At 41.5% G+C, this 15219-nt stretch overlaps 1 protein-coding gene across 1 annotated transcript; it reads left to right on the top strand.

Moving 5' to 3' along the window:
* Positions 1-313: 313 nt before the first annotated feature.
* LOC148013163 (large ribosomal subunit protein bL9c-like) lies at positions 314-14843 on the top strand. The gene is made up of 7 exons (XM_087668400.1): positions 314-510; positions 4824-4901; positions 5001-5128; positions 12489-12534; positions 13666-13763; positions 13872-13919; positions 14676-14843. Exons 1-7 carry the CDS (start codon positions 406-408, stop codon positions 14794-14796), a joined length of 624 nt encoding a protein of 207 aa, XP_087524526.1. The 5' UTR covers positions 314-405; the 3' UTR covers positions 14797-14843.
* The last annotated feature ends 376 nt before the right edge of the window (positions 14844-15219 follow it).

The raw sequence follows: 15219 nt of genomic DNA, 5'->3' as shown, positions 1-15219 counted from the left end.
TGTAACAAACAGCTATGGATAGATCAATTAGTACTTATAAGGTCATGCTTGTAGCAAACTTGGGTAGATCAATTAGTACTTATAAAGGTTAGGCTTGTAGGAAACGCCTACACATAGACGGATGGTATTAGAGGAGGCCTTGAGTCCCAATGTAAGGAGGGCTACAGGGAGATGTAATATTATCATAGTTATGGTGGCAAAGGGATGCCCTTAACATTAGATGGTGTCTCTTATATTGGTCCAACCACTTAGTACAAGGATAGTGATGGCTAGTTTCTTAGGATGTGATACTAATGTCTTGTTTCTTAGGACATATGTAAATACACACGTCTAAATTCTATACCGATACCAAAACCAGAACACCTTATCCACCAAAAGACCAAGGCACAGAAAGAGAGGGTGGCCATGGCGGGCTTGTCTTCTCCTCTCGCGGCCTCGTCTTCCTCTGCTTCCTGTCTCTCATCGTCGGCCGCCTTGCAGGGATCGACGCTTTTTCCGAAAACCTTTTCTGTGAGTTTCCCCTGCCGTTTTCATGAATATGCAGACAAATGTCCAAAATCATTTCTCTTTTCATCCGCTTGAAAGGTGCAGTCTTTTGATGCTCTTAACGATATAGATTACTTATTTGTTGAACTGGTAGCACTAAGCACATGAAGAAGAATAGAAAGAATCATGAGACTTGTCTGTCGACTTGGTCTCGATTACCAGAAATATATTGCTAGATTACATTTTAGACCTTCTTATTTCACATAGATGTTTGCTACAGAGTAGTACTGCGGTGCGGGGTTGTGGTCCATGCTTTGGAACTAGCGTATAGGTGTGGCAATAGTGGAGAGAGAGGTCGGGCCAATGGAAGGATTCCTTCAGTTGATAGGATCCTTTTGGAGGCACATTCTAGTGATGTTTACATCCTCTATTATTTTTTAAAAAATTGTTGTGTGATGTTCTGCATCGTATGGACATTTTCTTGGTTCAAGTATGGACCGGCTTTTGGTTCTTTGAAACTTCTATTTGCCCCTCAACTGTGCTCTTTAAATGAAGAGATGCAGAGGGACATTTGATGGTTTGAGAGCATTGCTGTGCCAGTTTCTAAATAGTCAACAGCTTGGGACTTGATCTCGAAGAATGTACCTTGAATCTGAAATCACAGAGCATCACCACTTGGTGTCCATGACAACCTTTGGTATAGTGATTCTGTAGTGATGCCCTTTTGACTTACCTATCACAGTGGGTTTGATGGTACATGAATATTCAAAGGCACAATTGGGTCTGTGACTTCCTATTGTTGGATGACTTGCTTGTGTTTTCAGCTCCACTCAAGCTGTCTGAGAAAGATTTGCCATTAGTCTTATACTTATTGCAGACTTATCAAAGTAAAGGAGTTTTGTATTTGGTGTGCATGAAGCTCGCTTCCTTGGACTTGTCATAATTTCCAGCAACGTTTGATTGGACTTTGAAAAAGTTCAGTAGGTATGCAATTCGGACATATTAATGCTGAAGACATCTGTTCACTCATGGGTCCTTCCCAGGTGTACACTACACTACACACAATGACATGTTCTTCTCTATCATAGCTCCCCTCATAGATTGAGGCTAGACTAGTCTAAACCAAGAGATGTTTGCTAAAACGGGATACCCTTTTCCTTTCAATGCCAAATGCTTCAAGCATTGTATCTGTTTTGTGGCTTAGAATTTCTCTTTACTTGGGATAACTTTCATAAAGTTATCCCTAGTTGTATGCTATGGCTAGTTTAAAGATCTTGATAGACCCTTGTTGTTTTGCTGTTGTATCAATAGAACTAGGTTTGCAACATTAAGACATAAGATTGAAGAAAACACGTACAAAAACATTACAACTGAAATCCTTGAGATCATAATGTTTGTAATAGACTTGGAGGACCGTGCAATTATGGAATGTATAGGTAGATGTATACCCCATACAACAAAAAATACTTAAGTAAGGAGTATTCTCATGATCACTTTCCTTGCCCTTTCTCTCTCTTTGCATTCTTGATTGCCTTTGTGGTATTGAAACAAGTTTGCCAAGCTTGTGCATTAACTCTAAATCTTTGTAGGTATACCATTTATATTGCATATTTGTGAAAGTTTGAGGTCTTCCCCACTCAAACACTTGGGTTAATCGTCCTTTGTGGTAGGGTCACAAGGAGGAGTTTTCAATTAGCCTCTTTGGCTTGTTTGTGTTTAGGATTGTGAGAGAAGGATTCTCTACAGCCTTGAGATGTTTCTTTGTATTTATATGGGGTGTCTTTTTTGTGGAGTTACACGCTTTTTGACTTCTTTAGCTGCCTATGTGCAATCTTTGCTCTACCTTTGCATGATCCCTCTTTGCCAATACATTTCATGCTATTGATGTTAGAAGTGGCAACTCCACCCCCATAGTTACCAAGAAATGCATTTCATACATGTCGGAACATGAGAAAAGTTTAGGCCTTTTTAAAAGGTATGGAACACTTGAATTTAAAATGGAAAAAATTCCAAAAAAATTTCAAGTCGTTTGGGAGTGGCACTAGCAATGAGGATGAGGCTGATGACAATGACTATGTAGATGAGGTGGCTGTAGTGAGGTTTTGGATGCTCATGAGGCTTGGCTTTTGAATCTTGTGTAGGGTTCAAGAGTCGGGGTTTTAGATTGATTCTCATTTGAACATGTTTATTAGTAGGTAGTAGTTGTCTTGTGAAATGAGTTTGTGTTGATGTCTCATAGAGACATGGATTGTAATTGCATTGTTGACATTGATTGCACTTTGTAGCGCTATTGTCTTTTATTGAGCTGCATTTAAGGTTATTGTTGGTCATGGATGATGCATGGTGGAATATGGTGCATGGAAGAAGTTGGTCTGTTGAATCATGGATGTTCAATTGCATTTTGTGTACAATAAAAAATTATGTTCAATGTGTGTTTTGCTGTTGAACTTAATAGTGTATTGTACTTAGAAAATCCCAATAATATTTAATTTGAATGAAACATGTCTTTGTTTTTTGTAAAACTTGTATGGAACCTTTGAAACCTATTTCGTACCTCCTATTTTTGAAACCCTTGACAACTATGTCCATTATCATCTATTGTTGGAGGTCTTCTTTGGCCATCTATTGTGGTGTTGCTTTTGGGATGTCAGCCCTTTGCTTTAGAGCTCCTTCATCTAGTTACATGATGCACATGAGCTACACCATTGGTTTAACAAGCTATCTAATTAGTGAGCCCACAAGAGTTTGAGGGATGTGAAAGTGCCTAGAGCTTGTGTTTCTTGTGTTGGTATTTTGGGGCAACCAATTGGTTGTCCATGCTTTTAATGCTTGGCCCACATCCCATTTGGGTCCAAGAATGGTGGTCATCAGGGTTTCTCCTCGTAGCCTTGTGTGGCTTTCCACTTTGTTGCTATGCACATATATTCTTGAAGTTTCATGTCTCTATGGTGCATAGTGTTGTTTTAACTTTCTTTCTTTCTTTTTTTGGTCTGTACATTGTTGATTTCCTGAAGAAAAGAGATGCTGCAAATCAGTTGAAGCATGTTCAGACACCAAAATTGTTCAACTTTTGTCTTCTTTATAGCAGAAGCGTAAAGATTCAATGTTAGCACCTTTTTAAGCTCTCCATTTCATGTATGCTTAGGAAGCAAGAAAAACTCTTTTGAAAGGCTAGAAAGTTCCTATGCAGAACTGGACATAGAAAGGGCAGCTAACTGCTCCAATAGGTAGCTACTTTTTACACTTTTTTTTCATGCTCCCTCATCCTCTCTGAATTTAATTGCGACTATTTTCACTGATTTTGCATGGAATGGATGATGTCTAACCATATGGCTAGATGGTTGCTGTTATGCCAGATGTTTGTGTGAAAGTTTGTAGCAATGTGAAGGCTGTTATTTCCATTTGTAAACTGGCTTTGCATACAATTGATGCTATGTTGAGAGTTGCAGGAGCATTGGCAGCAGTAGCAGCAGTAGGCTTTCGAATTTGGGCCTTTCAGTCTACATAGTTGTTGCTTTTTTTTGTTTTGTTTTTGTTATTTGTTTTTGGCATTAGGATATAATTAACAGGGCAAGTACAGATTGGAAGCAAGAGTCCCATAAAAAGAACCAGCTATTATCCTTCTTGGAAAAAACAACAGTTATCATCCCTATTTGGCTATTACAAGCGACTAAAAGTTAGTCACTTATGTATCACAAGATCAAGTGCTAGGATTGGCATATGTATCCACATGGACCATTGTAACTTTTTCTGTAAAGAGATTGACCATTGTATTTCTTTATAGTGCTGAGTTTCAGTTGGTTAATTGTGGATTTTCACATCATGTCACAAAACCTTTGGTTTTTCTTCCATGTTTTACTTTCTGTTCTGTTGTTCTTGGTAGGTTCAACCTGTCATTTTTTGTCTTTGGCATTCCTTTTGTTGCAACCAACTACAGCTCAACTGGACCAGTGTTATTACAGAATGTCAGTTTCTTTCAATGTCTGAGATGCTCTTCGTATTTGTTATACATGTGACAATATCTTACAGTGGTTGCCTAATAATCAGGAGGGAGTTGTTATTTATGTTGAGACCAGGCTTTCATATTTAATTATCAGATCAAGAGTTTTTTCTCTGTAGTCTGCATCTACATGGTAAAGAAGCTTCTGCTGTTTTTCCATGCTTGCCTTCAAGCATTTAAAATTATTTGTGTGCTAGGAGTGTATTCACAATGAGTCTCTTTGATGAGAAGCTTAAAACTCTCAAAGTTTGTACTAGATTATCGACTGTGCAGATTACATGAAAGCTGAACCTGTGTTTCATCTGGAGAACTCTAATACTGTGTGCATTATCTGCAGCCTAAGTTCGACAATTCTTCTAACAAATGCAGAAACCTTGAAATTTTTGCACAGAAAAAGGTTCAAAAAAGGCGACAGGTGAGTGCCTTTGTAGATTGCCAGAATGGTTATCAAGCCACAACCCATTGCCCTGATTGATATGAGCATCTGATTCTACTTGCCTTTTGCTTTTTGTAGGTTGTTTTGAGCCAGGATGTTCCACTGCTTGGAAAAACAGGGCAGCTTGTGAAAGTGAAGCTTGGATATTACCGAAACTATCTTTTTCCTTACGGCAAAGCTAGGATTGCAACTCCAGAGTATCTAAAGTGAGTGGCGAAAGCTTAACAGAATCGTGTAAAACAATGTTTATTTAATTCTATTGCCATATAGTGGTGTCTGATCAGACTTAGGGGTTCTTTTGTATGCTTATCTTGGGGAGAGTTTAGTAAGACTACAAGTGAGCTTGTGTATGGCTATTTGAAAGCTCTTACTATCATTTATGGTTTCACTTGGTGTTTTGTTGTACTTAGAAGTTTGAGAGTTCCAGTTTAAAAAGAATTTAAGTACTTAAGTAGGAAACACATCTGTCATACAATAATCTGACAAATGTGGTCCATGGCAGGAGGTACAGGCTGAGTTTTCTTTTGTGATTTCTAATTTATTTGCCAGTGGGATTGCCACCCACTAGAAGGTGTAGATGATGCTGTCCAACTAGTTCCTGATAGCAAGCCTATCGCTGATCAACCTTATTGATCCAGTGCAAAAATGAGGAGGGTGATAACCATAGATGTATGGGGTGAAGATCAGCACCATGTTGACAAATAAAACTGCAAGCAGTGGGAATAGACAATACAATGTTTGAGGTTGTGGTGTCACCTATAATGTTTGATTTGAGATCATCATCCATATTTAGACTACACTTTACTTCTTAATAAAGCAAGGTACTCATACTTGTAACAAATGCTCCAAATTCTAGTAGCTTCACTACAGAGCAATTGCACATCATCTGCTGTTCTGCAAGGACGTAGGGAATAGACAATACAATGTTTGAGGTTGTGGTGTCACCTATAATGTTTGATTGGAGACCATCATCCAATTTAGACTACGCTCTACTTCTCAATAAAGCAAGGTATACTTGTAACAAATGCTCCAAATTCTAATAGTTTCACTATAGAGCAATTGCACATCATCTGCTGTTCTGCAAGGATGTACTTGAATCTACATCTAAAATGCCAACTTGTTGACTGTTAGGGATGAAAACAAAAAGGCAATACAACAGAGATGCTAGGCACAAAAGTGCAAATATGATTGTAAGAACTTTGACGAGGAAGAATATATGAATGCTGTGAGAGGACACTAGGTTTTGCAGAGGAAATGCAGTGCGTGCAACAAACTTCGGCGAGGGAAAAGATACCAATGCTGTGAGAGAACCCTAAGTTTTGCAGAGAAAATGCAGTGTACAACAAATGCATGACCACCGAGTGTGCTCAGAGAAAGAGGAGAGAATGAATGAATGCTAACTCAATTGCCAAACCAAGTATGTTGCAATGGAGTGCTGAAGGAGCAGAAGGCTGCCCAGCAGCTAGTGTGTCTAGGAGTGGGCTGAGGATGGGGAAGGACAGTGTCCTCCAGAACAGATCCTGAATGCAGCAAGCCACTGTAACTGGATGCTGAATGTGAAGGGAGGTCATTGAGAGTGAGGAATGGAGGAAATTAGCAAAATGCAATAGTCCCCTAGTGTAGATGATGGCTGAAACAGCAGTGGCAACAGTCTGGATGCAGTCAACCAACAGCTGGAGGTGTTGGGCAGAAAAATGCAGCTGTCAGGAGGCTGTCGGGACAGTGTTGGGGTGCCACCAGCTGAAATGCAGTAGGATGGCCATGACAGCAGGTTGATGATGACACTAGGCTGATATGATGTTGTCAGCAGCAGCAAACAGATTGCTAGATAGTAGATGATGTCAATGGTGGTGTAAGGCTGGTGCTGGTGATGAAGGATGGGCAGCAAACAGCAGGCCAATGGCGCTGAGATGTGGTTGTGGATTTCCTAGGCCTTTGTGTTTTAGAGGGGGATTCCCATGGTTGTGAGGAGTTTCTTTTATGCGGTGACCTCTTTCTTTGTCATTGAGCCACCATCCCCTGCCACTTGGTCCTTGGTCCTTGTTTTTTCTATGCAACTTATGGTGCCCTAAATTGTTCCTTGCTATCATCTCATAGTTAGGTTAGAGGCTTCGAAGTTGGCTTACCATCCTAGATTGGGGATTTTAGGAGTGATCCATTCGAGGCCTCTCTGCTTTCATAGGCTTTTGGTGGCCTTCTATTCGATCGGATTTTTATATGGAGAGGGGGTCTTGCTCCTTGGCTAGAATTCTTCATCAACGGACTTCATCGGCATTGGCACTCTTCCTACCACCCTCGGAACTACATCTCCTTTGGCCTTCCACCACATCTAGGATTTGAGAGGGGGTGTTAGCAATTGTGTGCATAGAAACAGGGAACGCCCGTTCCGGCGCATAGGAACGGATTAACGCGTTCCGGGAGGTACGAGCCCAGGAAACGCTGGCGAAACGTTCCAGCCCGTTCCCTGGCCCGTTCCAGCCCGTTCCATCCCGTTCCCTGGCCGTTACCTGTTTGGAACGGCCGTTCCAGCCCAGCCATGTAATTTTTTAATTAAAAAAAAAAGTCCTGTTTGACGCTTCGCTCCCGCCTCCCGCCTGTCGCCTGTCGCGTGCGCCTGTCGCCTGCGTCTGTCGCCTGCGCCTGTCGCCTGCGTCTGTCGCCTGCGCCTGTCGCCTGCGTCTGTCGCGTGCGCCTGCGTCTGGACTCTGTCCCCTGCGCCTGTCCCCTGTTCCCTGCGCCTGCGTCTGTCCCCTGCGCTTGCGCTTGTCCCCTGCGCCTGCGGCCGCCTGCCCCGCCTGCTTGTGCTCCTCCGCCTGCTCGTGCTCCTCCGCCTGCTCCGTGCACCTGCCCCGCCTGCTTCTGCTCCTCCGCCTGCAGGTTGCTCGGCTTGCCACACCTACCTCGCCAAGGCCGTGGGCATGCGCCGTGCCTACTTCTGCGCATCTGACTCTCCCACCTGCCTCTGAGTCTCCCGCCTACGTCGCGTGCGGCACACGGTACACTTTGGACCTTGGTTGAAATTTTTGCAATTTCATTGAACTTTGACGCATGGATATTGAAATGTTGGCTGCAAATTTCTATAATTACTAATTTCATTGAAGTTTACAGTTTACTGATTATTTGCCACTTCTATATAGATGGTAGCATTGACATCTATGGGATCTTCATCATCCTCAGCAGGTACTTCGTCAACAACTGGACGAAGTCGAAGCACTACTTGGTCATGGTGGGATGAGGTAGATGCAGGGGTGCCATTGAGAGGTGGAGGGGCTCGCCCTTGGAAATGCAAACTTTGCCCTTATGCTCGCACTAGTGGGGCTGATAAAGTGAGAGCCCATCTTCTACACGAGGAGGGGAAAGAGGTGCGTTTTTGCACCAATGTATCAATTGAGAAAAGGCAGGAGTTACTTGACCGCATAGCCACTTCTATGGGAAATTCACATGCCAGGAGGACGCCAAATATAGCAGTGGATCCAACAACATGGACTCCAAGGCCAGCAGGGCATGGTGCTTCATGCAGAAGACCACCAGGATTAGTGGCTACGCAGCCTTCTCGTGGGCCATCAATGGCAACAGGTCGTGGTGTTAAACAGAGTTCATTGCACACTTCATGGGAACCAAAGAAAAAAGAGGAAATAGATGCAGCAGTGGCACGCTTTTTTTACCATGACCATATTGCATTCAAATCAGCCAGGTCACCTTATTTTTTAAATATGGTGACAAAGATTGCAGAGTATGGACCCACATATAAGCCCCCTTCATCAGAAACTATCAGGACTACATTGCTTTAAAAGGAGAAAGTGGCCATAGAGATTGCAACAGCAAATATTCGCAATCAATGGGCAAGAAATGGAGTGACATTGATAGCAGATGGATGGAGTGACACACGCCATAGGTCCATACATGGTGTTGTTGTATATTCTCGTGGAGATGTATACTTCATTGGTAGTCATGATGCTTCAGAGACTGGAAAGAGTGCAGATGTATTGGCATCCGAGTGGTGCGAGGCAGTGCAGGCTGTTGGGGCAGAAAATGTAGTGCAGTTTGTGGCAGATGGTGAACCTACAAATAGGGCAGCAGGAAACATTTTAATGGCAATGTATCCACATATCACCTTTAGTCCATGCATGGCGCATTGCTTGAATAACTTGTTGAAGGATATTGGAGACTTGCCATGGATTGCATCTCTTGTTGCGAAAGGCAACAAGATTATCACTTTTATATGTAATCATCAGTACTTGCATGCTGAGTTTCGCAAGAGAAGTGGCAAAGAACTTCTTAAATACTCGGATACACGATTTGCATATAACTTTCTTATGCTTGGTCGATTGCACTATTGGAAAGGTGCAATTCGGGAGCTATTTGCTAGTGATGAGTATGAAAATTGGACTGGGGCTGCCACTGCTAGTGCTGTGTTATGTAATGCATATGTTTCTGATAGAGATTTTTGGGATGAGGTTAATCGCACCAACCAAATGGTTGATCCTATTATGCACATGTTGAGGCTTGCAGATGGCATGGATCCATGCATTGGGAAGATCTATGAAGGTATGGATCGCATGATTTAGAGGTTGGAGAGTTTGGAACCAAATGCAGATAGGTATGAGCAGATCAAGGAGTTATGCATCAGTAGATGGAATGAGTATGACTCTCCTATGCATGCTGCAGCATATGTGCTTGATCCTGAGTTTCAAGGAAAGATGCAAGAAAGAGACCTTGAGGTGGTCAAGGCTTGGAACACATTGCTTGCAAGGCTTTATCCCAGCCGTGAAATGCAACGCAAAATTAAAAATCAGCTCTCTGTATATCGGCAAACATTAGGGATGTTTGGTACAGAGGATGCACTAGAGGACATGATAAATATTGGGGCTGCTTTATGGTGGGAGGACTACGGGGCAGAAGCTTCAGAGTTGCAGAGTTTGGCTATTCGTATTCTTAGCCAAACAATTAGCTCTTCTTGTTTAGAGCAACTATGGAGCTCATTCAATCACATTCACTCAAAGAAGAGAAATCGTCTTGGTACAATGAAGACGAATGACCTAGTTTATGTAAGCTCCAATCTTCGCTTGCTAGCTCGTACATCAGTTGCAAAGGCTGATTCTTTTATATGTTGGGAAAAAGATGACGATGTGATGATGGTGATGATGATGGGCAGGATGTTGTTCAACAGGATGAGCATTCAGGCACAGTGGAGCCATCTTCCATGAATCAGAGCACTTAGTAGCTAGCCTTTTGGAACTTTAGAGTATTGACTTGGAAATTGGAGCTCTTGTAACTTGGATCTTTACTATTTAGGCTTTAAAGTTTAGTGCATATTTTGTGTTTTTGCAATGCACACTTGTTGCCAGTTGGACTTATGCAACATTGTTGATTAGAATGTTGAATTATGAATGCGACAATCCATTGCTAGTTACAATGTTTTAAATCTTTATTATTGTTGAAACTTGATTATTATGTCTCTAGAGTTTAATTTCATGAATTATGGTTGATATGATCTCTCTCTCTAGATTCTAAGACAAGTGTTGACTCTCTCTCTCTCTCTCTCTCTCTCTCTATATATATATATATATATATATATATATATATATATATATATATATATATATATATATATATATATATATATATATATACACCGTTCCCTCCGTTCCCATTCCCTCACTTTGGACGTTCCCCCCGTTCCAGGGGGTCCCGTTCCCGTTCCCGTTCTCCGTTCCTGGTAACTATGATCGTGTGTCTTGTATGGTCATCACTGTGAGCCTCAGTTTGAGTTAGATGAGGACTGTAGGAGCTTTGATGTTGTCTTTATTTGTAATTTTATGTGCTTTGGGCATTTTAGATGGAGGGCACATTAGTGCATTTTTTCTTGGGCACTTTTGGTTGTCTTGGGTGCCCATATTTTGGGCTTGGATACTCTATTACTAGTTATGGCCCCAATTTGCCTATATATAGGCGGCTTGCCCTCTCTCTCCAATTATCCATCATTGATCCTTTGTGATCAGCTAGCCCTCCTCATTCTCTCATTCCCTTGCTATCGTCTGGCGGCGCGCCTACACTGATGTGTACAGTTGCGTATTGGGACTGATTGTTGCAACCTTGTATCTTTAGCCATTGCAATCACATTGTTCTTTCTCTCTGATGAGAGATGATGATGCCAATTGTATTAGTTATGGTCTCATATGCCATTCTGGTCTTCTAGAGATGTTGATAGATTTTTCTTTCTTTCTCACTTGTGTTCTCTCTTTGTCTCCTCTCCATGTTCACTTTCCTTTCCGTTGCGCACTCTCACAAGACCACTAGAATAGGACCATAGATACCCAAGCAATGGGTGATCAAGCCACCACCCAAGGTGCCTTGGAGAGAATGTGATGTCGATGTCGATTATACCAACTCTTGAAAATAGAGAAGAATCATAATAGCTCTCTATGTCTATCGACAATGTGTTGTAGTAGCTTATGTGACCATCTTGCAACCAATGCCTCTAAGCATATATGAACATGGATTGTTTGCCATTGGCCAAACTGCCAAAGTGTCCCTCTCATGTGAGCTCTGACTAGGAGCCAATCGCGCTCTTTGTCAAAAAACAACCCATCATGAACCTGGATGTCAATCCTAGTATAAGGATTTTAAAATGTGCCAGACTGCAGTCGATGCATTAGGGAAGTTTCTCTCTGGATTCCGTGCACTTGTATAGATGAGGTTCACCTACCCCATCTCACCACCCTCTCACACACCCTCTCTGGGACTAGAGAGTCGTGTATTCAGCTGTCCTGCATTGGATTTTGAAGGATCAAAGGTGCCAGACTGCTATGTTTGGTAGGAACATTTGGATCTGGAGAATAACTGATACCACAAGGACCATCATGAAGATCGATGAGATTGTGAGGATCATAGTGAAGACAACTGAGATTGAGAGGGTTGTTGCCAAGACTCTCGTGATTGTGAAGATTGCAAGATTAATACAGCCATCTCTGTGGGCCTGTAAGCATTTAGGTCACAGGTGTGTTTCTCTCCTATTTGCCATCATGATCAGCAGTCGAAGTGACCGTTAGGTATCTAGAGTTGGTACAAGTTTTGATTCTTGACGATTGATGAGTCTGTAGAATCAAAGCAGTGCAAGAAAAGGACCCAAAATCTTTCTAAAATTGAATTTCACTGTTTGTTTTCGTCTTTGAGGTCCAGAATGGCAAGCCCAATATACTTTTCTTGAACATACCTGACATTAAATATTGTTTACTCCTACAACTGGCTCTATTTTGCTATCGACTGCTTCTGCACTGTGCAATGTTTCAAAAACTACGTAAAGTTTCTTGCATGGAATTCCCATTCGTTCATTTTGTAGCCAGTGAAAGACTCATTGGGATGTTACTAAATCAGAGATGTGTGGGTTCTCGTATAAAGGAATCATTTTGTCATTTGTTTTGGCAATTGTAAGTGGTCCTGTCAAGCAGAGTTGTTTTGCTACTTTTTTTGGGATGCATTTTTAAGAGGAGGCAAATAAGAGCTTTTCTCTGATAAGAAAAGCCTGGTCATGTCTTGAGTTTGCTTTCTCTTTGTTTTCTCCAGAGAGATTAGACTTGAAGAAGAAAGAAAGGAAGCTGAGAAGAGAAGGGTATGCCTCTGTTATCTCCATGTTCTAGTAGTTGAATTTTCACCCTACTGATTTGACAATGAGTCCCCTTTTGTATGCCTATGCAATCTTGGGTTGGTCAAGACTTGTGGGCAATTTTCATGTCGCAAAGCAAGTGTTTTGAAAAAATTTGTTGTTTTAATGGACTGCCCATGATTAGCTGTAGCACAGAGATATTTACAAATGAGATTAGACCTGGTTAGATTGTCTTGGCAATGTCTTCACTGAGAAATGTCTGCTGTAGAATATATACAAAGTTTTCAGTTTTTCCATGTATATCACAGAGCAACTCATAATTGCATCACAGTAAGTCAATAACTGACTGCAACTTGATTATTTGTGCCTCATGACAGCTGCTATTACTGTCTGGTCAAGATGGTGTTAATGGAAGTCATATTTAATGATGTTTGTTCATAAAATCCATGGAAGGTTCTTGTGACAGGAGGAGCAGTTATTGACGACATCATCTGATGCCATGCATTAGCTACAGTTGATTAGTAGCTGATATTGGCTGCCTGCTTCCAAAAGTCTTGTGGATTGTAATTGGTGCACTAGGATTGTTGAAATCTGGTCTGGCTGAAAATTTCTAAATGAATTGTTAAATGTTGCTAGAGTACACTCTCATACAGGTGTGCTGTTTTCTTTGGTGCACTGTGTATTGTAGCGGATGGATCATAGTATATTCAATGCTGGGAAGAGCATCAGTGGGTTTTCAGCATGTGGTCATGTGTCTGGGCGTTTCATATGAATGTGCTCATGAAGGTGCCATCGTGCATGACTGCATGTTCTCTGATTCCATGCTTGGCTTGTCTATGCATGAGTTACTAGACTTGTGCACGACTTTACATGCTTAGTATAACACTTCCAGAAAGTATTCTCAATCAATAAATCTCATAGTAACTCATGTTTGTTTTTCACAGAGGTGTAAGTGCACATGGGTGTAAAGTTATGCCTCATTGTTTGCCTCCTGATTCGTCTTCAGGCCCTTCTTCACTGCAGATTTCTATATATTTGAACCCCCAAATGTAATGCAAAAAGTTGGGTGATGATCTTCCAACTGTAACTAAAATAACAGAACACTATTATGTAATGGTTCTTAATTGGATTATGCAGATCAAAGAAGCAGCAGAGGCTGATGCTCTGATGTTTAAAACCATAGGCGGGTTTAGCTGCAGGCGAAAGGTTGGCAAGGGAAAACAAATATTTGGACAGTAAGCTTCTTCCTGTCTAAAAGTGTGATTTTAAGCTTTGCTTAACTTAAATTCGTTTGCTTGAATGTTGCAAATCATTATATTTCATGGTTTTCGTTGTTTGAGCAGGGTGACAACACAAGATCTAGCTGATATCATAAAAGCACAAACCTCAAAGTAAGTCAAGAGTACTTCACTCTGTCATCATGAGTTTGTTGGTAAGTTTTTTTTTGGGGGACAAATCTGCATCCAGATGTACATACGGGGTGTATATTAGTTGTAATTTCCAGACATAGGCTTTATGCCATGAAATAACAGATGGTGTTTGAAGTGGCACCTCAGAGATTAGAAATGCACATAAAATTATATTTGACAAGGTGACAGAAATAGGCAATACTGATGCAAGCTGATTGTTTCATTCTAGTGGTTCCAGGTAAGTATCAGGACCACTGCACATAGTCTAGACAGTACTGTAAGTAGACTGCTCAGTAAGTACGAGGACCACCACATGCCTGCACACAGTCTAGACTCTACTTAGTAGACTGCTGTAGTAAGTATGAGGACCACTACATGCGTGCACACAGTCTAGATTCTACTTTAGTAGACTGCTCTAGCAACTTCCATACATAGACTAATTTAGCATGCTTGCACATGTTTTCCTGATATGTGCATAAGGAAAACCGTATTCAATCGTAAGTTATGCAAACATACTTCTAGACCAATCCACCCACAGTTGGATGTGCAATTTTAGTTATAGCTTTTTGCACACCATCATATACAAGGGATATAACTGAACTGATTTGTGATTGTGGACTTGTATGCTCGCTTGAATGTGAGTGAAACTCTGCCTGGATTGTGAGTGTTATTGAGGTGGTCCAATATTTGAGGCCACCTTGTTTTAATGGTGCTGACTGAATGTTCTACTTGATACAGGGTGATTGATAAACGAGATATTACTCTCCCCGAGGTCCGTGAAATCGGTGAGTACGTTGCTGAGATAAAGTTGCACCCAGAAGTGACTGCCCAGGTGCGATTGAATGTCATTCCAAATTGAGGTTGCACAAGAGTCGTTTGTCCATGCAAATAGTCTTCTGGAGTGTACACAGTCCATACAGAAGGATAATGTAAAGTGGTGCCGCCAACATTTGAGTCTGGTCAGCTGAGCTGTACCCTATTTTGTAGTTCCTTCTGAAAGCGTTGGTGCATATTTCAAATTCCACATCCCTTCCATATCACACATTTTGGTCACGATGGTCACCAAAATTGTTGACAGTTGCAAACAAAACCCAACTCTTGTATAAACCGGACACATGTTTCTCCCCAGACATCTTTCATTATATGAGGAAGTATTTAAAGTTTTGTAGACCTGCAAGTGTGAGTTTTCTGTCCTCCTAACATAACCAGGGCAGTTCCCAAAACTTAAAATCGCAACGGGTGCCATGTAAACTGATGAGCTTGTTCCCTGTTGTATACTTTA

This window comes from Lygodium microphyllum, chromosome 26 (genome assembly GCF_053477565.2).
Source record: "Lygodium microphyllum isolate KBCC chromosome 26, Lygodium_microphyllum_v1.1.10, whole genome shotgun sequence".
Classification (NCBI taxonomy): domain Eukaryota; kingdom Viridiplantae; phylum Streptophyta; class Polypodiopsida; order Schizaeales; family Lygodiaceae; genus Lygodium; species Lygodium microphyllum.
This window is presented reverse-complemented; position numbering and strand designations above follow the sequence as displayed.

Coding starts and splice junctions, on each gene's coding strand:
- LOC148013163 (XM_087668400.1), top strand. CDS start 406: ATGGCGGGCTTGTCTTCTCCTCTCGCGGCCTCGTCTTCCTCTGCTTCC. Junction 12,535..13,665: donor AGGAAGCTGAGAAGAGAAGG/GTATGCCTCTGT, acceptor TGGATTATGCAG/ATCAAAGAAGCAGCAGAGGC. Junction 13,920..14,675: donor ATAAAAGCACAAACCTCAAA/GTAAGTCAAGAG, acceptor TACTTGATACAG/GGTGATTGATAAACGAGATA.